Below are 19831 nucleotides of genomic sequence, written 5' to 3' on the forward strand. Positions count from 1 at the left end.
CACGGGAGCCAAATGTTAATGCTTTTTTCTCAGAAAAGTTTACCCTCAATGCAACAAACACAGAAGCCCCCACCTCTCCTGTTTGTATGGATTTGAAGGTCTCTAGGTAGCCTGGTGTCTCCTTGAGAGCTTCCCTGGCCAGGAATGGATGGCTTAAAATGGCCACGCTGAGTTCACAAACTAAGGCACTGAGAAGGAATGCAGTTCCTGGGGATGAGAGTAGCCAGCACACGCCGACGGCAGAGTGAGCTACAAAGCAGGCTCATCATCTTGCCTCTCTTTCCACCTCTCCTCCTGGATTCTTCAACCCTGTCTGAGCTCCCCACATGACCCCAGCTCAGGTAACCTGTTCCTCAAACACACACAAAACCCACTCTCTCCTTGCTCGCTTTCCCCACTCAGCGCCGCCCTGGCGCCAGAACACCAGATCAGCATATTTCATACTAGGTTGTCAACAGTTACAAACCCCAAAAGGGAGGCTTGTTAATGGAAATCAACCTCAACTCGTTAGCGTCTTGGAGACCTTCCAAGCATTGTTGATTAATTCTCCCTTCTGAATACACATGCACACACACGCATGTTCATGCACACACGTGTTCCCCACTCACCCCACAGGACCCAGGGATTTAGAACCCTAATATTATAAACTTTCCAGCTCTTCTATAAATAATGGCTGTGGGGACAAGGTGACTTTGGGATAAGAGTCCCTCATTTCAGGGGGAAAATAAATATAAATCACAAAACACAAAACTGGGTTTTTACAGCTCTCACTCCTCCCAGGATCAGGACCTTCAATAAACACAGAAAGGCTTATGGACCATTAGTCTTCAGGGGACCAGCCTCCCCCTTGAGTCTAATCTCACCCAAACTAGAGAAGGGAAATGATGCCAGGGCCTCTGACCAAATTCACTTATCATCTGGTGGCCTGGCATGGGGTTAAAGGGACGGACCCCGAGGTGAGCACAGACTGACACGCCATGAGACCAAGAAGCTGGAGGCACCATACCTTTGCAGGTGAAACATTTGATGTGGAAATGTTTGGTCTGGACCCGAAGTACTTCCCCCTTGCACGGCTCCCCACATTTATGGCAGTGAATGACAGGCTTCTCCGATGGGTGGTGAGGGTCCTGAGGGTGGGCCACTGGAAAAAAAAAAAAAGACCCGTGTGAGTAGAAAGCATTCCTACAGAAGGGGTTATTATGGGTGTACAGAAATAGCCCCATAATTATGTTATCCAATGAACCACACGTTGATTCAGGAAGGATGAATTGAGATCCTTCTCTGCGCCATAAGCATGAGGATACACAGGAAAAACAAGAGAACTGTGGCTTCAACCGTCCAGTGGGGGAAAACACTAGGCTCGCTCCCCTGGGAGCCAGCAACGCTCTTTCTTCCCCCCAGATTTCTCTAGGATTACACAATTGAGCCATTGGCTAGATAACACTGTTTGGTTCAATATTTTGTAATATGTATTTGTAATATGTCTTTATCTTGGTTTAGAAACACCTATCAGTAAGGAGATCACAGAAGACTGTAAGCTTGTCGAGGTTGGGGGAAATATTTTTTAAAGATTTTATTTATTTGAGAGAGAGAGAGCGAGCATGAAAGGGGCGAGGGGCAGCGGGAGAAGCCAGCTCCCCGATGAGCAGAGAGCCTGATGTGGGACTCGATCCTGGGACTCCAGGATCATGACCTGAGCCGAAGGCAGCTGCTTAACCAACTGAGCCACCCAGGTGCCCTGGGGGAAATTTCTTAAAGTTCATATATTTCTCCCCAGCTTCTCAGAACACAGCAGAACCCTCGGGCACCAAAGGAGCTCAGCAAATGCATCTTTACTCATTAGGTAGCATGCACTGGCCAGAGGTTCGTCTGGTCTACCAGAAAGCTGCCGGTGGTTCTCATTTGGCAACTCCCATAACCAGCTGGAGGCCTGTGACGAGCCTCGTGTTGTGCGCACGTTCCCTCATACACGCAATGTGGGCACAAATTTTTTTTTTTAAGAAGAAGTTCTTAATAACTATGCGGATCTCTCGGAACCTCAGCTTCGTTTCCTGTAAAACGACTGGGATTGATCAGGCTCTAAAATCATAGGACGGGGCTCACTGGCCTTACTTTCTCCAGTTTCCAGAGGTCGGCCTTCAGAAAATGGGAGTTTTTGTGACCACCCTGCCCCAGGGATAGGATTTACAGCCTTTCCTTTATAAAAGAGCAAAATAATAATAATAATATTAAATTTTTAAAAACCTGTTAAGAGAGAGAGAGAGAGAAGACTAGGAGAGGACACTGTGGCTTTAAGCTGACAAAGGTCTTTGTTTAACTTGCAATTCCTCCAGCCAGAGAATGCAGATAGGCACTTTGCGCTATCTTTTTTTTTTTTTTTTTCCTCCCCTGATTTGGGTCCTCAGGAGGAGGACCATGTGATATACAGAAATGTATTACATAAGTATCCACATGAGCAAGAGATGGGATAAGAACAGTGAACCTAAAATTAATCAACCAACACAAAGAACAAAGATGGTTTTTCCCCTGCAACACTAAAACCAGGTTGGAATGGGGGGGATGGGGGGGCGATACGCTGAGACTCAATTTAGAAAGCCCGTTCCAGCAAGGCGCCTGCCGGCACTACAGGCATAATGGTGCATTGTTTCTCTCGGACCCTGTAATGTTCCCATCTCATCTGAAAAGAGTTTGAACAACCCGGTCCAAATAATCCATTACTAGCTAAATTCGGAGCAACAAGGTGGTCCTTGTGAGATTTTGACTAGGAGCAGGTGTGGTTTCGGGTTCAACACCTGATCCAAATTCTCTGCGCTGGCCCTGGGGAAAGTCCATCCAAGGTACCAACACTGTGACACAGCTGCATTTCCTTACCTGACCCCTGGGACCGCTCTTGGAAACATGTACTTATACAGCAGTCAGTATTACCTGAAGGAACTAAGGAGGGGTATCCTTTCATGACAGCTAAAAGAAAAACCACTGACGTTTAAAGAGATGTGTAACGAGGTCCCAAATCTATTCACCTGGGTGTTAAAAAAAAAGTGTGTGTTGGGGCACCTAGGTGGCTAAGTTAAGCATCTGACTCTTGGTTTTGGCCCAGGTCATGATCTCAGGGTCCTGGGATAGAGCCCTGAGTCGCTGCTCAGTGGGGAGTCTGCTTGAGGGTCTCTCTCTCCCTCTGACCCCCCCACCCCATGTGCATGTGCTCTCTCTCTCTCAAATAAATAAATAAAACCCTTTTTTAAAAGATCTTTAAAAGATCTTTTAAAAAAGGGTTTTATTTATTTATTTGAGAGAGAGAGAGCCAAAGAGCACAAGCAGGGAGAGTAGCAAGGGGAGAGGGAGAAGCAGGCTTCCTGCAGGGCGGGGACTCTACCCAGGGCCTTGGGATCCTGACCTGAGCTGAAGGCAGACGCTTAACCGTCTGAGCCACCCAGGTGCCCCAGTGCATAAATCTTTAGAAAAAAAGTTTATCTTAACAGTATCTGCTTCAAGTGCTAGAGGAGAATACGAGTTGTTTTTTGCTTTTTGTTTTGTTTTGTATTGGAGTGAATTCCTGCTTCCTATGAGACAGGAGAAAAGTGATATTTATTGAGCCTCTACCTATTAAATGCCAGGCATGGCGCTAGGGGCTTACCGGTAAGTCATTCTATCCCCTCCTCACCACCACTTCCCCCTCTCAGCGGCGTGGGTTATATTGTTCCCATTTGGCAGATAAGTAAATAGAAATATTTCTTGAGCAACCTACCCGAGGAACGGTAAGTGGGAGCTTGAAGATCTCCCCTTCTGACTCCCAAACTTACGCTTCTCCCATGCTGTCTGTCTGAGTCACAGACTGTGACAAGTCAGGCAACAGTTGACGGAGCCCAGCTCCACTGTAGTTCTAAAAGCAACAGCTAGGACTTGACTGGCAAAGGGGACAGAGTGTGTCATGAAGTATCACCGGTGGGCCTGGCACCCAGTGGTACACCCCAAAGCAGGTCCGCGGAGCCCTGAATCCGAAGCCCTGTGCCACAGATGAAAAATGCCGATTCCTCAGTCCCACTGAACCTGGGGTGGGAATCAGGGTTCTATCATTTTTGTAAGCTCCCCAAATGATTTTTTCTTTAAGATTTTATTTATTTGAGAGAGAATGAGTGCAGACCGAGAGAGAGAGAGAGATTGGGGGGGGGGGCAGAGCAGAGGGAGGGGTAGAGAGAGCAGAAGCAGACTCCCCACTGAGCAGGGATCCCCACATGGGGCTCAATCCCAGGACCCCGGGATCGTGACCTGAGCCAAAGGCAGAGGCTTAACCAACAGAGCCACCCAGACACCCTCCTCAGATGATCCCTATGCATACTATAGTTTAAGAACTATTTCCCTTTCAAATTTAGACAGTATGGATAAGCAAGTTCCAGAAATGTTAGAGTGAAGAAAGTGGTCCATGAGGCCATCCTCTTTAGAAACAAGATTGGAGCACAGTAGGCCTCTTGGCCAGAAGGGAGAATGCATTTTTGGATAAGAAAACTGACTGCAGTTTCTCTTGACGCTCAAATTCTTTATAGCTAAGCAAGTAAGCCATGCTGAGTAATGATGAGGGGAGGGAAATATCATTTCACTTCTTGGCTTTTCCCTGTGTCTCAACAAAGGTGCCAGTGCAGCGGCCGGCACCAGTCGCAAAGGGCAGAATTGGGATCAGCATTTGCATTTTGCAAGCATTTCCCTTTGGAAATATGTATTACACTCTGAAGTCCTCTTTGCCCGGAGGTGACCTTTGTTAACCGCCAGAGATGAGCAGAGCCTCTACCACATTTCCTTGCCTTTCCATCACATATCAGCCCAGGCAGACATGTATCAGAACCTCCCCCTTGTGAAAGAATGGGCTTTTCTTATTAGAAAACTGATGGGATCCAAAGACCAAGCGAGTGCATTCATTGTATCCCAACAGTGTTGACAAAAGAATCGCTCTCTTTTTAAAGATTAATAAAGAGGTTTGTTTTATGTAAGTGCCTCCAGCAGTTTGGTTAATACAAAATGTATGTTCATTGGCTCAATTTTACATTTTTGAAATATGCTGAGTCAGTTGCAATACGGCCATGACGGTAATTCCACACTCTTACTTCCAGTTGGCTCTGTTGCTAATTTTTACACAACTGCTCCATCTTTCAGAGCCTGGGTGGTCCCCACTTATTATACTGATAGGGAGACTGAGGGGTGAAGAGCTTACGTTCCTTGCCCCAAGCTACGAGCAGGTTATTGGCAGACGCACCCCAAATAGTCAGGCTGCCTGACTCTTTCTACTGTACCAATACCAAGTAGTCAATGATTTGCCCTGGAACTTGCATAGACAAGCTTAAAATCTCCCATGGCTCAACAATCCACTGCTAACATAAGAGTTGCACAATGAAATCCCAAAAGCATGGCTGCATACTTTCTGAATAATGAGGAAATAGGACATGACGAGCTAAGAAGAGTCCATTTGTCCAGAAAGGTAAAGGGACTCCTCCATGGTGCAATATCCCATTTGGAGGGATTCTGGCTACTCCGGTAAACAGCCCATTGTGAGCTGGGAAGTTTCACACTCTCTGTCACAGGCAAGCAAGGCCAGTCACACCTCTGAAACTCCAGTTAAGGACGGAAGTCAAAAGCGCCATTTTGGATGCTTCACTTTCAAAATGCCCAAGGGGTATGGCAGGTGATAAGGTTGGGGGACTGAGCTCAGTCAGGAAATCCCAGGAGCCTTTAGTGCCCCCAGGCAGGGGTTACTACTGGTGGTAAGAACGCCGCAAAGATTAGGCAAAGCCCTTCCTTCCAATCCAGAACCAGCGTCGTCTTGCCCAACAGACCATGGAACTAGATCCCTAGAAGCAGAACAGCTGAGAAAGCAAACATCTGCTTAGCCGGTGACAATCACAAACTGATGGCAGTGTGTGCGGTGTGAGTTTTGAGTGGCTCCTGGTTATCGGAGCAAGTCAGAACCCCCTCCTCTCCTCGCAATCCCTTAGCCAGCCTTCAGAGATGCAGTTTTTGTGCCTGTTTTCTGAGGGCTTGCCTCTGCTCTTTCTCATTTTACTCCCAAAGAGCCCCACGAGGCAGGAAGAACAGGGACCGTCAATGCCAGGTAACAAATGGGCAGAGACTCAGAGGAACAAAGTGACACAGCCAAAGTGACACAGCTAAGAAAGGGAGTTGGCAGTCAATGCATGCATCACTCTCTGTACTCACACAATCCCCTAATACTCCCGCGTGGAACCTTGAGGTCATCCTTGATTCCACTCTCTTTTCCTCTCCCACTAACTTCTGTCCACTGTCACATTCCTAACTCCGCCTTCTCTTGCTACATGAATCTAATGTAGCCCTCAAACCCCTTTTCTCAGAGTGTAGAGAGTATCCTATTCTCTGGCTCCTTCTTCTCCAGTGCAACCTCCAAAGAGTAGTCTGCACGAAGAGGTGGCATTAAGTCCTCATTCTTACTTGGTACATTCTGTACATAGTTGCTTCTTCCAACAGTATGGATGGGGGAAAAGAGTGACTTTTCAGTGGACAAATCTGATGGGTACTGCTTCAACCACGTGCTCAAGGCCAACATCAACAGTGACAGTCATGTTGATAGTTTGCACCTTCGAGATAATGTGGGCAAAACTGGCAGTTTGTCTCTGTGGTCTTCTTTCCAAAAACCCCATAATTCTAATCTAATCATGAGAAAATTCCAAAATTGAGGGACAGTCTACAAAAACCCACCCAGGACTCTTCAAAATTGTCAAGGTAACCAAAACCAAGGAGGGAAGTCTTCTTGTCATAGCCATAAGAGGCCCAAGATGGTAACTCATGGTTACTCATGGTAACGAAACGTTAATGTGGCATCCTGATGAGATCCCAGAACAGAAAAAGGACATCAGATAAAAACTGAGGAAGCATGAATGAAGGATTTAGTTAATACTCCATCGATACTGGTTCATTAATTATAACAGAAGTATTATATTAATGTAGGAAGTTACTATACAAACTTCTCAAATTTTCTATAGATCTAAAACTATTTAAAAAAAATAAAGTTTATTAAAGTAAAAACAAAAGAACCTCCAACAGTTCTCTCAGTCCCAACCCATCAAGTCTAAAGTTTCTGTCTAGCTTCAGGGATCTTCAATAACATGGTCCACACTAGCTGTCTAGATTTTGAGAAGGAGCTACATTTGCTGAGTCCATAGCACTGTGTTAAGTGGTTTTGAACTCAAGCAGTCTAACCCCAAAGAATGCACACTAAAACACTCTATTATTCGTGTATGGAAATATGCAAATACCCTTTTGGTTGGGCCTCCTCACCATTCCCTGACCTATGATTTTCAGCATCCTCGGAGCCTCCACACAGGGCTCTCAGCCTCACCTGGAATGGCTTCTTCTTCTCCCTCCTGCCCAAAGCCACCCTGACCCACGGGGCCCAGCTGATCTGCTGGCTCTTCTCTGAAGCCTTCACTCTGGGCCACATTGATCAAATACTTCCCCACCAAATCTCTGTACTGTCACCCAGTATTTGATTTTCTTTTGTTTTGGGCTTCCTTTGTTTCTGCTTCACAATGTATCAATGCTGGCCCTATACAAGTACAAGATCAGTGGTCAGTTCCTCCAAACTTCTGGGATACTTCTGACTTCACACATCGAGTAATCTGAGTTGCCATCTCTGTGCTTCTCAGCTCAATTTTTGGATCAGGGAAAATACGGTTACCCCCTAATACATATTCTTGGAGCATCTCCCACATAAAGCCACAGAATTCTGAACTTAGAGCATCTCAGTAAATAACTCCTTAGCACCATTCTGTTCAACTTATTTAACACTGATTATGTTCCAGGCACGAAGATCACTAATTTATATGCGCAATCACAGGTCATTCTCGCAAATGCCTTACGGCGATGCTATCCTATTATCCTGCACCAGGGCTGAACTGGGAACCTTGTTCGAGATCACACAGCTAAGCAGGAGTCTGACTCCAGAGCCCATGCTCTGAAGCACTGTGTAGGGGATTTCCACAGGAAAGTCTTATGCAGCACAGAAGGAAATCAAGCTAGTGCAATGTACTAGCTAAATTCTGATTACACAGCTCAGAAGCAGTGAACACCCAGCTGCATCATAATCCCAAAGGTAACACCTGCTAGTAAATAAGCAGATGGGAAATAGCACTTCACATATAAAAGGAAATTATTCCAGGCTGCAGCAATTTCTGGGAAAAGAACCCTCCAAGGGGGAGGGTGATACAGGGAGGAAACGCAGCCCGCCATCAGGAGGGCCCTCCCTGCAGCCTCGACTGTAAGCCCAGGCCTGGACTGGTCTCTGGTTAGGATCCCTCTGGGTTTGCAATCATGAGATGATATTCTGCTGGCAAGGCTGGTTTCTGCTTCGAGGTGGGAATCCTATTCTCCTGGAGTCTACATTTCAGAAACTGTTGGATTACCTAGAATCTTTTTTAGGCTTCTTCTCCATGAGTTCCCATTAGATCGTAAACTCACAGCACAAAGATGTGTTCCCCCTGCTCCAGCCTCCCTCACCTCCTACTCCCCTTCTTTGTATTAGAAAACAGCACGGGTATTGAGCCCAGGGAAACAAGAAACTCAAGACTTTAAATAAATGCAGAGTGCTTAATTTGTAGTTTACCTAAAAGTTCATTTCCTGCTGTGGCAAGTGGTAGTTACTTGAAGCTACACACTGTAACCCCATCATTTGTTGTCCAAAATGATCTTTCTCTTTAATTGGCTTCCACGACCTCTTTTTTTTTTTTTTTTTATATCTATACACCGTGTTAGTTTGTTAATCAGGATTATTACGTGGCACCAAGCGTAGGGCTCCTTGGCATCGACACTCCCGGCAGGCGGGGGCGGAGGTATCGGCAGGAAGGCTGTGTTCTAGCTGCTCTGCCACTTTCCACTGGTGAGATGTCCCGATACTTGATTTGCCTTTCTGAGGCAGTGCAACAGGTCTTTGCTACTCCCTCTAAACATAAAAGGCACTGTCAGCTCTCCGTCAGCTGGGCTCCTGATTATGGAAACAGCCCAGGAGCAAATCTGGTTAATCTGATTCTCACAAGGCAGAGAGGTCCTAGGATTATCATAATTCGGCCGGGAAATTTCCTCCTTGTAAATTACAGGACGCTTTTGCCCGGATGTGTCACACCTGCCTTCTCTATAGGAAGGCGAGTCTTGGAAAGGGATATAAAACCAACTTGGACACTTCTCCCTCTTTTAAAAGAGGGACTCCCAAGACACACCTCTGGGCTGACCTGACTCACGGAGGCAACACCCTTCTGTGACCTCTCCTAGCCTTTCCCTGACACAGTCAGCAATGTTACTTTGGAGCACACTGATTTGCTTGGAGCCCCACCTCCTCTCCCTCACAGGAATTAGAGAGGACTTCGGATGAGGAGGGGGCTCCCTGACCCCCAGGCTGTCTTCCCAGCCATTTGCTTCGGTAAAGAGGGACTAAGAATACAGGTCCCACCTCCCAGGTGACCACATGAGGTCATCCCCTCATGGGAGGCCCTCCAGCACCCGCCGGGCACGGAGTGGCCCACGTCGGCTGCGCGTCAGTATGAGCGGGTATATCTCATGTGTAACAAAAATCCCTTCTGAGATTTGATGGAGTCTTTTAAGGTTATCCAGGGATCTCACATCGCCCTTCACTAGAAATTCCATCCAGAAATGGATCAAGTCGAGCAACTGGGCAGTGGCTTGAGGCTGAACCCTGCGGGCAGAACACCACATCTTTACGGGGGCTACTGGAGAGTCACCGCCATGCTGATCTCTGGACCCGGGGTGACCATGGTCCCGCTGGAGCCATTCTGGGAATGCAGGTTCCGAGACAGGATCACCATCTCTGCGCATGTGGGCCTAAGGGCCTGGGACAGGGTTTGGCTTAGGCACAGTGCCAATATTGCCTTCTACCCCCCCAGTTTCAGATCCAGACACCTTAGAGGAGTTAAAAAAAGAAAGAACCAAGATCAGGTCAAAGTGTCCCTGTGAGGGGATGACCGAAGTCTGGTAACAGCACAAGAAGTTTCCAGTTGTCTTTGCCTTTTCTTTTTGGCGGCTTCTACTTGTGGCTCAGGATACGCTGGGAAATACGAACTAGTTAAAAATAGCATTTTAGGGCGCCTGGGTGGCTCAGTGGGTTAAGCCTCTGCCTTCGGCTCATGATCTCAGGGTCCTGGGATCGAGCCCTGCATTGGGCTCTCTGCTCAGCAGGGAGCCTGCTCCCCCTACCCCCACCTCTCTGCCTACTTGCGATATCTGTCAAATAAATAAATAAAATCTTTTAAAAAAATAGCATTTTAGACAAACTAAGCAAAATGATGACTATTGGTATGGTACTTTGCAATTTATAAAAAGGTGTTCAAAAGTAATATCTCCCTTGATCCCGTCAACTTCAAGTTATTCTCACCCTACAACAATGAAAATGGAGCTTCAGGGATGCTAAGGGAATTGCCCCACAAGTGCGGGGCTGGACTGGCCCTTTGCCGTGGAGAGCTGACTGCACAGCCCTGCCCCACTGTGCAGCCAGTGACTTCCCCTTAGTGACTTACTCTGAAATAGGCCATTGCGGGGCAGGGCAGGGGCGGGGGGCGTGGCATTGACACCATGGAAACTGGCAGACTTTACACCTCAGGGCCCTCCCCCACTCCCCTCCTAGGGCTGGTTGTTAAGCATTCACCAGCACACCCCTGGGTTGAGGTTACAGTGCTAGTGAACAGCAAAATGAGCCTCTTAGTTCAGGAAAATTCTAAATTTCCAGAAATAGGAATTTGAACACTTTCTGAAAAGGCGCTCCCACTCCTGCTTTGTGAGCAAACATACCAACTCGCCTTCCCCAGGATCTCTCCAGTGTCTGCAACCCCATGGGGAGACAAAAGTAAATGGCTTGAGTTCTCAGCATCCAACATGCAGAATCAGGCACGATTTTACAAACACAAGCCCTCTCCTCTGAGTACTTGAGCTCCCCCCAGACCCGAGTTTTTGGTCCATTCAAGCTTTCTGTAGGACAGGACTTTGCCGGGTGCGGCCTTTGCAAGAAAAGGCAAACATGCATCATAACCTGTACTTGTCTCCTGGCCAGGTGTTCTCCTAGTTGTCAAGGTGCTAGCATAACTCTGGGGGGGCTCGATCTTCCTATACTGAACTTCAGGGTTTCATCTGCCTGAGTGTGAGAGAGGAGATTATCTCTTGAGGTGAAGAAAGCTTAGACTTAGTGGAGTCATCACTGGGAAAGAAAAAAATACGTTTGAAATCCAACGTGGGACTGGGGGAGAGGGAACAAACATTAAAAATACACCCCCATGAAAACGAAACACAACGTCCAGTCCTTGGGACATAATTTCTCATCAACACAATCAACAAATACTGACCAGATGAGTGCCGCTGTGTGTGCTCTGTCATTCAGGCGCTGTGGGCCTCCAGAGATGCCATCCCTGCCTCTGAAGGGGGCATCCCAGGGATGTGCACAGCCCACAGGATACCCTGCCTGGGGAGTTGACCAACACAGAGAGAAAACTCACCCTCTCCTGGGAGGTGAAGACTATAGGACAGGCTCAGACACTACGCGAGGACTTCTGAAGAGAGAAGCACACAGTAAGCTGGGACAGTGGGGTAGAGAGAGTTCCTCTAGGGAGATGAGAGTGGGAAATGACTTGGGGGTGGGCGACAGCTGAAAGGGTGACAGGGGGATAGTTCGGGGAGCTGGGGCGCTCTGAGCCCTCAGGGCTCTAGTGGGAGAGAGACCAGGACACATCTGGGGCAGGGGGATGGTAAGTCGGTCTTCATCTTCTGATATAGAGGCTTCATGGACAAGAGCAACAGAAGGGGAAGGGGCAGTGTTTCTGCCTTGACATGCTCGTACACCCCAGGTCCTGCCCTCACAGAACTGACCGCTTAGTAGGGTAGACGGAAGGAGGTGGAGGGAAGATGGAGACAGAGACAGAGAGAAAGCGGAGGAGAATGAATGGGTATGAATCCAAAGGTAGAGAACGGATCAGGTGCCAGAGGAAAATTGTGAAAACGGGAAAGAGAAAGCAGGAAAAAAAGCTTCGAGAAGGAAGCACCCTTTCATTGTGTCTCAAAGGAAGGGTAGGATTTAAACGAGTGGGAAGGAAGGGAACCGCCTCTGAGACCGTGACGGGTGGGATGGGGTGTGCTTGGGACCATCAGGAAATCTGGTTCCTCGGAAGCACAGAGGAAGGGAAGGGCATCGTGGGATAAAGACAGCGGGAGAGGTTTGCCCCTGTGCCTCCTCCAAGGACGGGCTGAGGAACAAACTTTAAAGTTCCTTATTTCCCCAGGAATGAAGTTCTTGAAAGGAGGGACAGAACCAGAGTCGAGTCTACTCTGAGATAGGACTGTTTTTCAGCTCACGGTGTAGGCAAGTTGGGAACCCCCTGCTCTCATGTGATGGTGTGCGCGGAGACGTCACCACCAGTCGTGACTCGGTCACTGTGTGTTCCGGTCAGACAGACTTGGTGCGAATCCTGGCCGCACCCCTCTTAGCTCCGTGATCTTGAAACAAATTACCATCCTTCCCTAAGCCTCAGTTTCCTCTTCTGTAAAATGGGGATAAATCCTACTTTGACAGTTGGGAAGATACATGAGTTAATGGATGTCAAGTGCCCTGCACTTTTCTGGACAGCTAAGGGAAGCCATTACCATTACCATGGTGCTTCGATGCAGGGATATGGTGGGACACAGTTTAAGGTCCTTGATCATAAACTCCCATGTGCTCTACCTCAAACTCAAATACATTCAATTTCCAGTCGAGTGTTGTCATCTGTGACTATTGGCAACAGACACGTGCTCTTCTGCTGTGTCCTAGCCAGTGAACGGTCAGTTCATCCAGTGAACCTTACAGCCTTCAGCATACCATTCCAGCTTATCCCACCAGGCTGTAAACAGTAGGTTTTATTTTAATAACTTTATTAAATTCACATATCATACAATTTACCTATGTAAAGTATACGATTCAGTGACTTTGGGTATTTTCACAGAGTTCTGTGATCACTGCAATCTACTTTTGGAACATTTTCATCACCCCCAAAAGAAAGCTCATGCCCATTCACAGCCACTCCTTGATCCTTCCCCTGCTCAGTCCTTGGCAACCACCGATCTCTTTTCTGTCTTTATAGATTTTAACCAGCAGGTTTGACTAGTGTCTATGAGTCTCAGCTTTCCGATGTTTGCTCAGCTATCCAAGGGAACGACTGTAAATGCACAAGGAAATGGGAACCACCCAAACCCTTTCCGCATCTCACACCTTATTGATGCATAAAATCCTCCCTACTATAGTATATATTTGTTTTCCCCCAGTACATCCCCACCCTAAAAAAAATGCCCTCATTTATCCTTTCATCTTGGCTGCCTTCCTGGGAAAGAGACCACAAAAAAGAAAAAAATATATTTTTGATCAAGACACCATCAGACCGCATTCATGGCTCAGGTGGGAGCTTTCATGATCACTAGAGGTAGATCTAGTGATCACTAGAGGTAGATCTAGATCACTCTAGATAGACCTAGAGGCAGATCAACTCCAGTGATTTGTCAGAAATTTAGAAACAATGGGACATGCCCAGACATGACTGATCCCCTCACCAAGCTGGGTGTTAGGGGGTGTTTACAGAGCAGTCAGGAGGAACCCAGGGAATCTACATCTTCAAAACAGTGTGGGTTTGGGACTCAACCGTTTGATCGCCTTGCCACACAATAACCAGAATGATCGTTTTGGGCCAAATTAGAGCACATCATTCCACTCACCAAGTCCTCTAAGCACTTTCACTGCAGGATCCTGGATGTCCCTGGTGGCCCCAGAGCCCTGGCTCCCTCTCCAGTCTTCCCAGGAGCTCTGCCTCCAGCCCCCGGACTCTAGCTCCCACGGCTTTGGGATCTCCATGTGCCTTCTTCCCTTCCCCACAAGGCTCATCCCCAGCCATTGGCTAGGCTGGCCGCCTCTCCTTCTGGTCTCACCTGAAGGCAGTTTATCTGCCATCTCTCAGAGCGGTTTCTCCAACCCATCAAAGGAAAGGCAGTCTCCCTGCGTCCCCACCACCCCATCTCTGTTTCCTGTCCTTATACTTACAATCTAAGCATCCTGTTTCTCTCTTTCTGTGCTCTCCACCACAAGCTCACTGCTGCTATATCCCCAGCATCTCGCCTGGTCCTGGCACCAGGTCTGTGCCCCATAAATATGTGTTCAATATGCACTCATTGAACACGAGTCTGGTTTTCTTCCTTAGTAACAGCCTCGGGAAAACCGTGAGCAGGTTGAAGATCTTGGGTCCCCGACAGTGTCTATCCATTGGGTTAATTGTGATGATGTCAATAAACACAACAAATGATGCGAGACAACGCTTGCCTAAGTCTCTGACTCAGAAAACAAACAAAAGCCAAGGGCATGACTTACTGACCGCCCAATCTCAGATCAAGTCTACCTAAGTTTCTCTCTGGTTGGGAACCACACAGCAAAGCACAATTTCCAGTTGAGCTGATCTGTGCGGAGGACCGGAGGTGGCACCAGAACCTTGGAAATGCTAATGACTGTGACCCCCAGGGCGCGACATGATGACCTGGAGGAGTGGACAGGGAGCACTGCCGGTGGGTGGCCTGCTTCCTCCTCCAGAATCCTGAACACATGCAGCTTCTAGCCTGAAGCACTTTAAAACCATGCTTTTACCAGGTGGGTCTACACATTCCAGCACCAAGTCATTATCGGACATCGCATTTCATTGCACAGCAGAGAGATGAAGTGGAGTCATCAGCTTGCTTGCCCAGGGGACACAGGCATCACGAACCCAGTCGAAAGAATTCCTTGGTGAAGTTCCATCACCCAACAGGAGGGATAACTGGCCACAGGAAGTGACTCGTGTGGTCCTGGAGTAGCTCCCTCGACACAACCGAGGTTCACAGCTTTGTTCTGCTTCAGGTCAACTACAAAGCGGTTGCTCAGCAGACATGGGTGGGCCTTCCTGCTTCCGTAAGTCACCTATCCCAGCTTAATTTACTTGCCTGAGTCCTGAAACTAATCTGATGGCCTAACGCAACAACAATGAACATGGCGCCCCTGACTTTTCTCAGCCAGGAGGAATAGTGGTAGTCATAGCAACACGGGCAAACAATCGATGAGCTCTTGCTGTATGCCTTGCATTCTTTTTAATGCCTGATATTTGTGAATGGATTCCATTCTCATAACAGTCCTCTGAAGCTCATACTAGTAACACCCTTATTTTCTGACGAGGAAATTGAGACCCCCTGGGAAGTTAAGGGACTTGCCCAACGTCACACAATCAGTAAACCGTAGAGCCGGGATTCGAACTCGGGCAGTCTGGCTGCAGAGCTCCCCATCATAAACACAACTTATTTTTCAGGTAAACCTATAAAATCCTGAAGACTTAGGGGATAAATTTACAAAGCCACCGAGGTGAATGGAATGGTAATTGTCCCACAAGGGAGGAATGAGACAGAAATGGACACCTCTAGGGAAGGGTTTCACAAGTTCAGGCTTTGAACTTGTCTCTATTAGAAATCCATGCTGAGGGAAGTTTGACACTGCTCTCTATCAATTACAGATCTCATTCCTAACCACCTATATTTTCATCTTACTTTCTCTGAGAGGGATCTTGGGCCATTCCCTTTGGCTCTGAGCTGTGTACCTACCCTGCTCCTTAAAACAACAACAACAAAACCCCAAAAAACTCTAGAGATCAGCTGACCTTCAACTAAGTTTAGGGATTACCTACCATGGAAGGACCACGTTGGAAACTTTTACGAATCAGATTTCATCTACATTCACCCTGACAATAAGATATGGGGAAGGCCGTATGGTTTTTCTCCCGCATTTTTATTTTTGTCAAAGTTTAAGAAACGAAATAGGCCTATAGGCATAAAAAACAAGTTTGCTTATAATGCTTGATGGCAATGGCCCACTCTGCTCCTCCAGCCAGCCCATAGGCAGATGTGTCCTGCGTTTGGTGTTTTTCTGGCTGTCAGCGCTACAGTTCTTAAACCTGTGCTTACAGCAGCTGGGCCATTACTTTTTAAACATCCTGTTCTCACCAATATGGCAATACCACAATTTTCAGTGAAATCTGTGGTCACTGTTTAAGAATGCAATTATTGCTCTCCTAAACTCTGGGGTGTGTCCTGTGAATAGACTCCCTTTCTTGTACAATTATTTTTCATCTCCCAGATTTAATCATTTCCTTTTCTCCTGCTCACTTACTTTCTTGATAAACGATCTGTCATGGTTATTATTATTTTTTTTTATCAGGTTTTGTCATTTTTCCCAATGTTCACACTCATCCAATAATTTACTAAACCTCCCCAACCTGGAGAAAAAAGTGGGTGATCTCAGTACCATTTTTACTGGGGGGGGGGGGGGGGGGGGAGAAGATCTCCAGTAGGGTTAAAGCTCGGCTTTCTGTCCTCTGAGAAGGGGCAGAGATGTGGGGCATCTGATACAAAGCCCAGCATCAGCCCCTGGCAGCACACGGCCTCTGGGTAGAGACGATGTGCAGGATATGGTCTGCACGGCTCCAAAGGGGATGCTCCCCTACAGGAGGAGGAGAACAGAGCCCTGTAGGGGAGCAACGCCTGGGCTCTGTAAAGAAGGGGCTTTCGCCTCTTATCTCGAAACACTGCCCCATCGTCCTGCATGGTGCTGGCCCCTGACCCCTGACAGTCTCCGTCTGCTGCTGTCTGTCCCGGCAAGCTGCTGCTCTCTGCCTGGCCTTGTTGGCTCGATTCAGGTTTAGTGTCTGCCTTCTCTGCCTACTTATTACGCAAAGCCACAATGTTGGTGTTGCCGCCCAGTGTTTGTGTGGCGTTCCCAGTAGGCATGGCCTTTCCCTGAGGGTGTCTCCCTCCTACCAGCTCCTTCCAATGGCAAGATGCCACACTTGGCTTCTTGTTTCAAGAGTCCAGGATCACGGAGGGTCTTGTTGTACTCAAAAGGGAAGTGAAGGCAGACGTGCCCCAAACCCAAGGCCGTGCCTTTCCTGCTGCACTGGAGGCTTGCTAGGACAGCTCAACCCTCAGACCTTCATGAGTGAGGGGTCACATCTCTCTGAAGCCCCTAAATTATAATATTTCTGGAAATGCTCTGATAGGTCAAAAATGAATGCTATGCATAGCACGTGTTCCCCAGCAGACGGAGGGGAGGAGCTTCTGCACGGACGGTGGGGTGACATGATGCATGACAAACTGCCCAAGGCCTGAACTTGTCCTTGTCTCCCTGGCTGAGAGGCAGAAGCCAGGAAACCTGGTAAGCATGGCGACAGGAAGTGGTGACGCAGAAACACAGGAAAAAATTCTTCTAAATGAAAAAGCGGTTCCAGAAATACCAGGCTTAGAAGCTGATGAGGCCCGAATGGGGGTTTTCCTTTGGCTTTTCTGCTGAACTTCACCCAAGTAGCATTGTACTCAGTGAAGCCACTAGCTCAGTTCTCAATTGTTCTCAAAAAGCACCCCAAAAAAGGACACCACATTCTGGCCAACTTCTGTTTAGGGTAAAGTGATCACTAACAGTTCTACAATGATTTTGTGAAAACTTCTCCAGGGTTGCTGGAGGGGAGGCAGGTATGTCGGCGGGGGGGAGGGGTAACTGGGTGACGGGCATTAAGGAGGGCATGTGATGTATGAGCACTGGGTGTGACATACGGCTGATGAGCCACTGACCTCTACCCCCGTGAAACTAATAATAGGCTCTGTGTTCATCAAATTTAAATTTAAAAAAATTAAAAACCAAAACAAAACAACTTCCTGAGTTCAAGGGAAGAAATTCCACTTAACCTAAACATACCCATTAAGCTCCACTCTAAGAGTACCCAGGAGAGAAAAAAGGGTGCTGTTCTGTTTGTATCCGATAAGACTTTAGTGTAGATGTTCTAAACCCGTGGTTTTCAAACTTCAGTTTGACCCACTGAAACATAAAATCGGTTCAACGGATCATGGCCAGCATATTTTAAAAACAGAAGAGAAAACAAAATAAGAGTAAATGCATTGCTTCATGTGACTTTTATTTTAGCCATTTATATGATGAGTGCGCAAGTCCTGGGTCTTGATGTGTGACGATGGATTCCTTGCTGTGGGTAGGTGTGGGGAATGCTGTATTAAGTCCCAGACCACAATCTGGAGGCCCTAAGGCCGAGTTCTGCCCACAGACATGTTTTGTTTGGCCCACACAAGGATTTTCTTGAAGAGAAAGTTGAATCATTTGCCAACATTTAAACATCTGGAGATTTTACATAAAAATTCCTATTTCTAGTCACTCTTGGAAATCTGAAGCTCTGGCCGCTTGGTGCATGTCCCTTCTTAAGAACTAGGTTGGAGCCACAGAGCAGCTTCTCTCTTTTTATTTAAAAATTTTTTTTATTTTTTTAAAGATTTATTTATTTATTTATTTATTTGACAGACAAAGAGAGAGAGATCAAAAGCAGGCAGGCAGAGAGAGAGGAGGAAGCAGGCTCCCTGCTGAGCAGAGAGTCTGATGTGAAGCTTGATCCCGGGACCCTGAGATCATGACCTTAGCTGAAGGCAGAGGCCTAACCCTCTGAGCCACCCAGGTGCCCCAGCTTCTCTCTTTCGAGGGCTACAGTGTCCAGTTTGCCCTAATCTTCAATCATGTGGGTCACCTGTCTGGCTCTTGGAGGCATCTGTACGTCCAACTTCTAGGTGTACCATCCTCAACTCATTCTGACCCATAAAGCCCTCTGTTTACCCTTCCTTGTATTTGCTGTTGTATTAAGTGGCCAACTAGAAGTTCATGCCAGACTCAACTGGCTGTTCTTCCTCAGACAGAGGTTATACTTCCCTGCTTCTGTCTTGCCAATTTGACCACCTCTTTCTCACTTCCTCTTTAACCACTTGTTGCACTCCGATTCATCCTTCAAATCCTAGCCAGCCGTGACCTTGAGAGCAGAATTAATCACTCCCTGCACTATGTAACATGTTACTTTAACAGTTCTCTGTCTAATACATTTCACATCATACCATAACTACTTCCTTATGTGTCTCTGTTCCTTGCTAGAATATGAGTGCATTCAGGCCAAGAACCGAATTTTATTTGTTTCTATACCTAGAGATTGCTTATCTCTTATTGGATTCTGGCCACACATTTCAGTAAGTATACCCATCTCCCCCACCAATACATACCGTTCCTTCACATATAAGTTCATTCAGCATCATTGAGCACTTACTATGGAGAAGACACTGTCTTATGGATACCAACTGAATCAAATACCATCCCTAAACATAAGAAACTTATAGACCCCTCAAGGACAATCTTAAATATGCTCTCTTCTAGATAGCCTTCTTAAAAAAATTCCTTTGAGACACTAACTCTTCCTTTGAACCCCCACAGAATATTGTTTATACCTTTTCTATTGCCTTATGTCTCCTTGATTTACATTCTCAGTCAGTACCCCTTTCTACGCTGGCTAATTCAATAACCTACTGAAGGTAGGAACTTTTCACTGTCTTAGGCTACCCCTAAAATGCCTTGCAGAGAGTAGACCTCCCAAAATCTACAATGTGATCATTAAACCCATTGCTATGGTTCATTGTTTCAGATTGGGACCTTTACATATGGCAGAACTACTTGTGTTTTCCAGGTGAGCAGGTAGAACATAACTGGACTCCAGGATAGCAAATACCATTCCCACCATTGGTCCCCAACTCTATTCCTCAATGGCTATCTAGACAGGGTTTCCATGAGTGGCATATAGAGAGCAGTCCAGTAGACACTCATCCAGCCATGGGTTACTTACAGGACCCTCAATGGACCTCGGAAACCATAGCTCCTGCCATTTTTCATGGGGGTACTCAGCCTGCTCTTCCATTT

At 47.1% G+C, this 19831-nt stretch overlaps 1 protein-coding gene across 22 annotated transcripts in view; it reads right to left on the reverse strand.

The window, feature by feature from the left end:
• ABLIM1 (actin binding LIM protein 1) overlaps positions 1-19831 on the reverse strand; it is a 300396-nt gene that overhangs the window by 149248 nt on the left and 131317 nt on the right. For all 22 annotated transcript variants that reach the window (XM_032313773.1, XM_032313797.1, XM_032313794.1 and 19 more), the window contains exon 2: positions 1007-1141. In XM_032313773.1, coding sequence (XP_032169664.1) covers positions 1007-1141 — 135 coding nt within the window. The remainder of the gene's footprint in view (positions 1-1006; positions 1142-19831) is intronic.

This window comes from Mustela erminea, chromosome 14, assembly GCF_009829155.1.
Source record: "Mustela erminea isolate mMusErm1 chromosome 14, mMusErm1.Pri, whole genome shotgun sequence".
NCBI classification, from domain to species: Eukaryota; Metazoa; Chordata; class Mammalia; order Carnivora; family Mustelidae; genus Mustela; species Mustela erminea.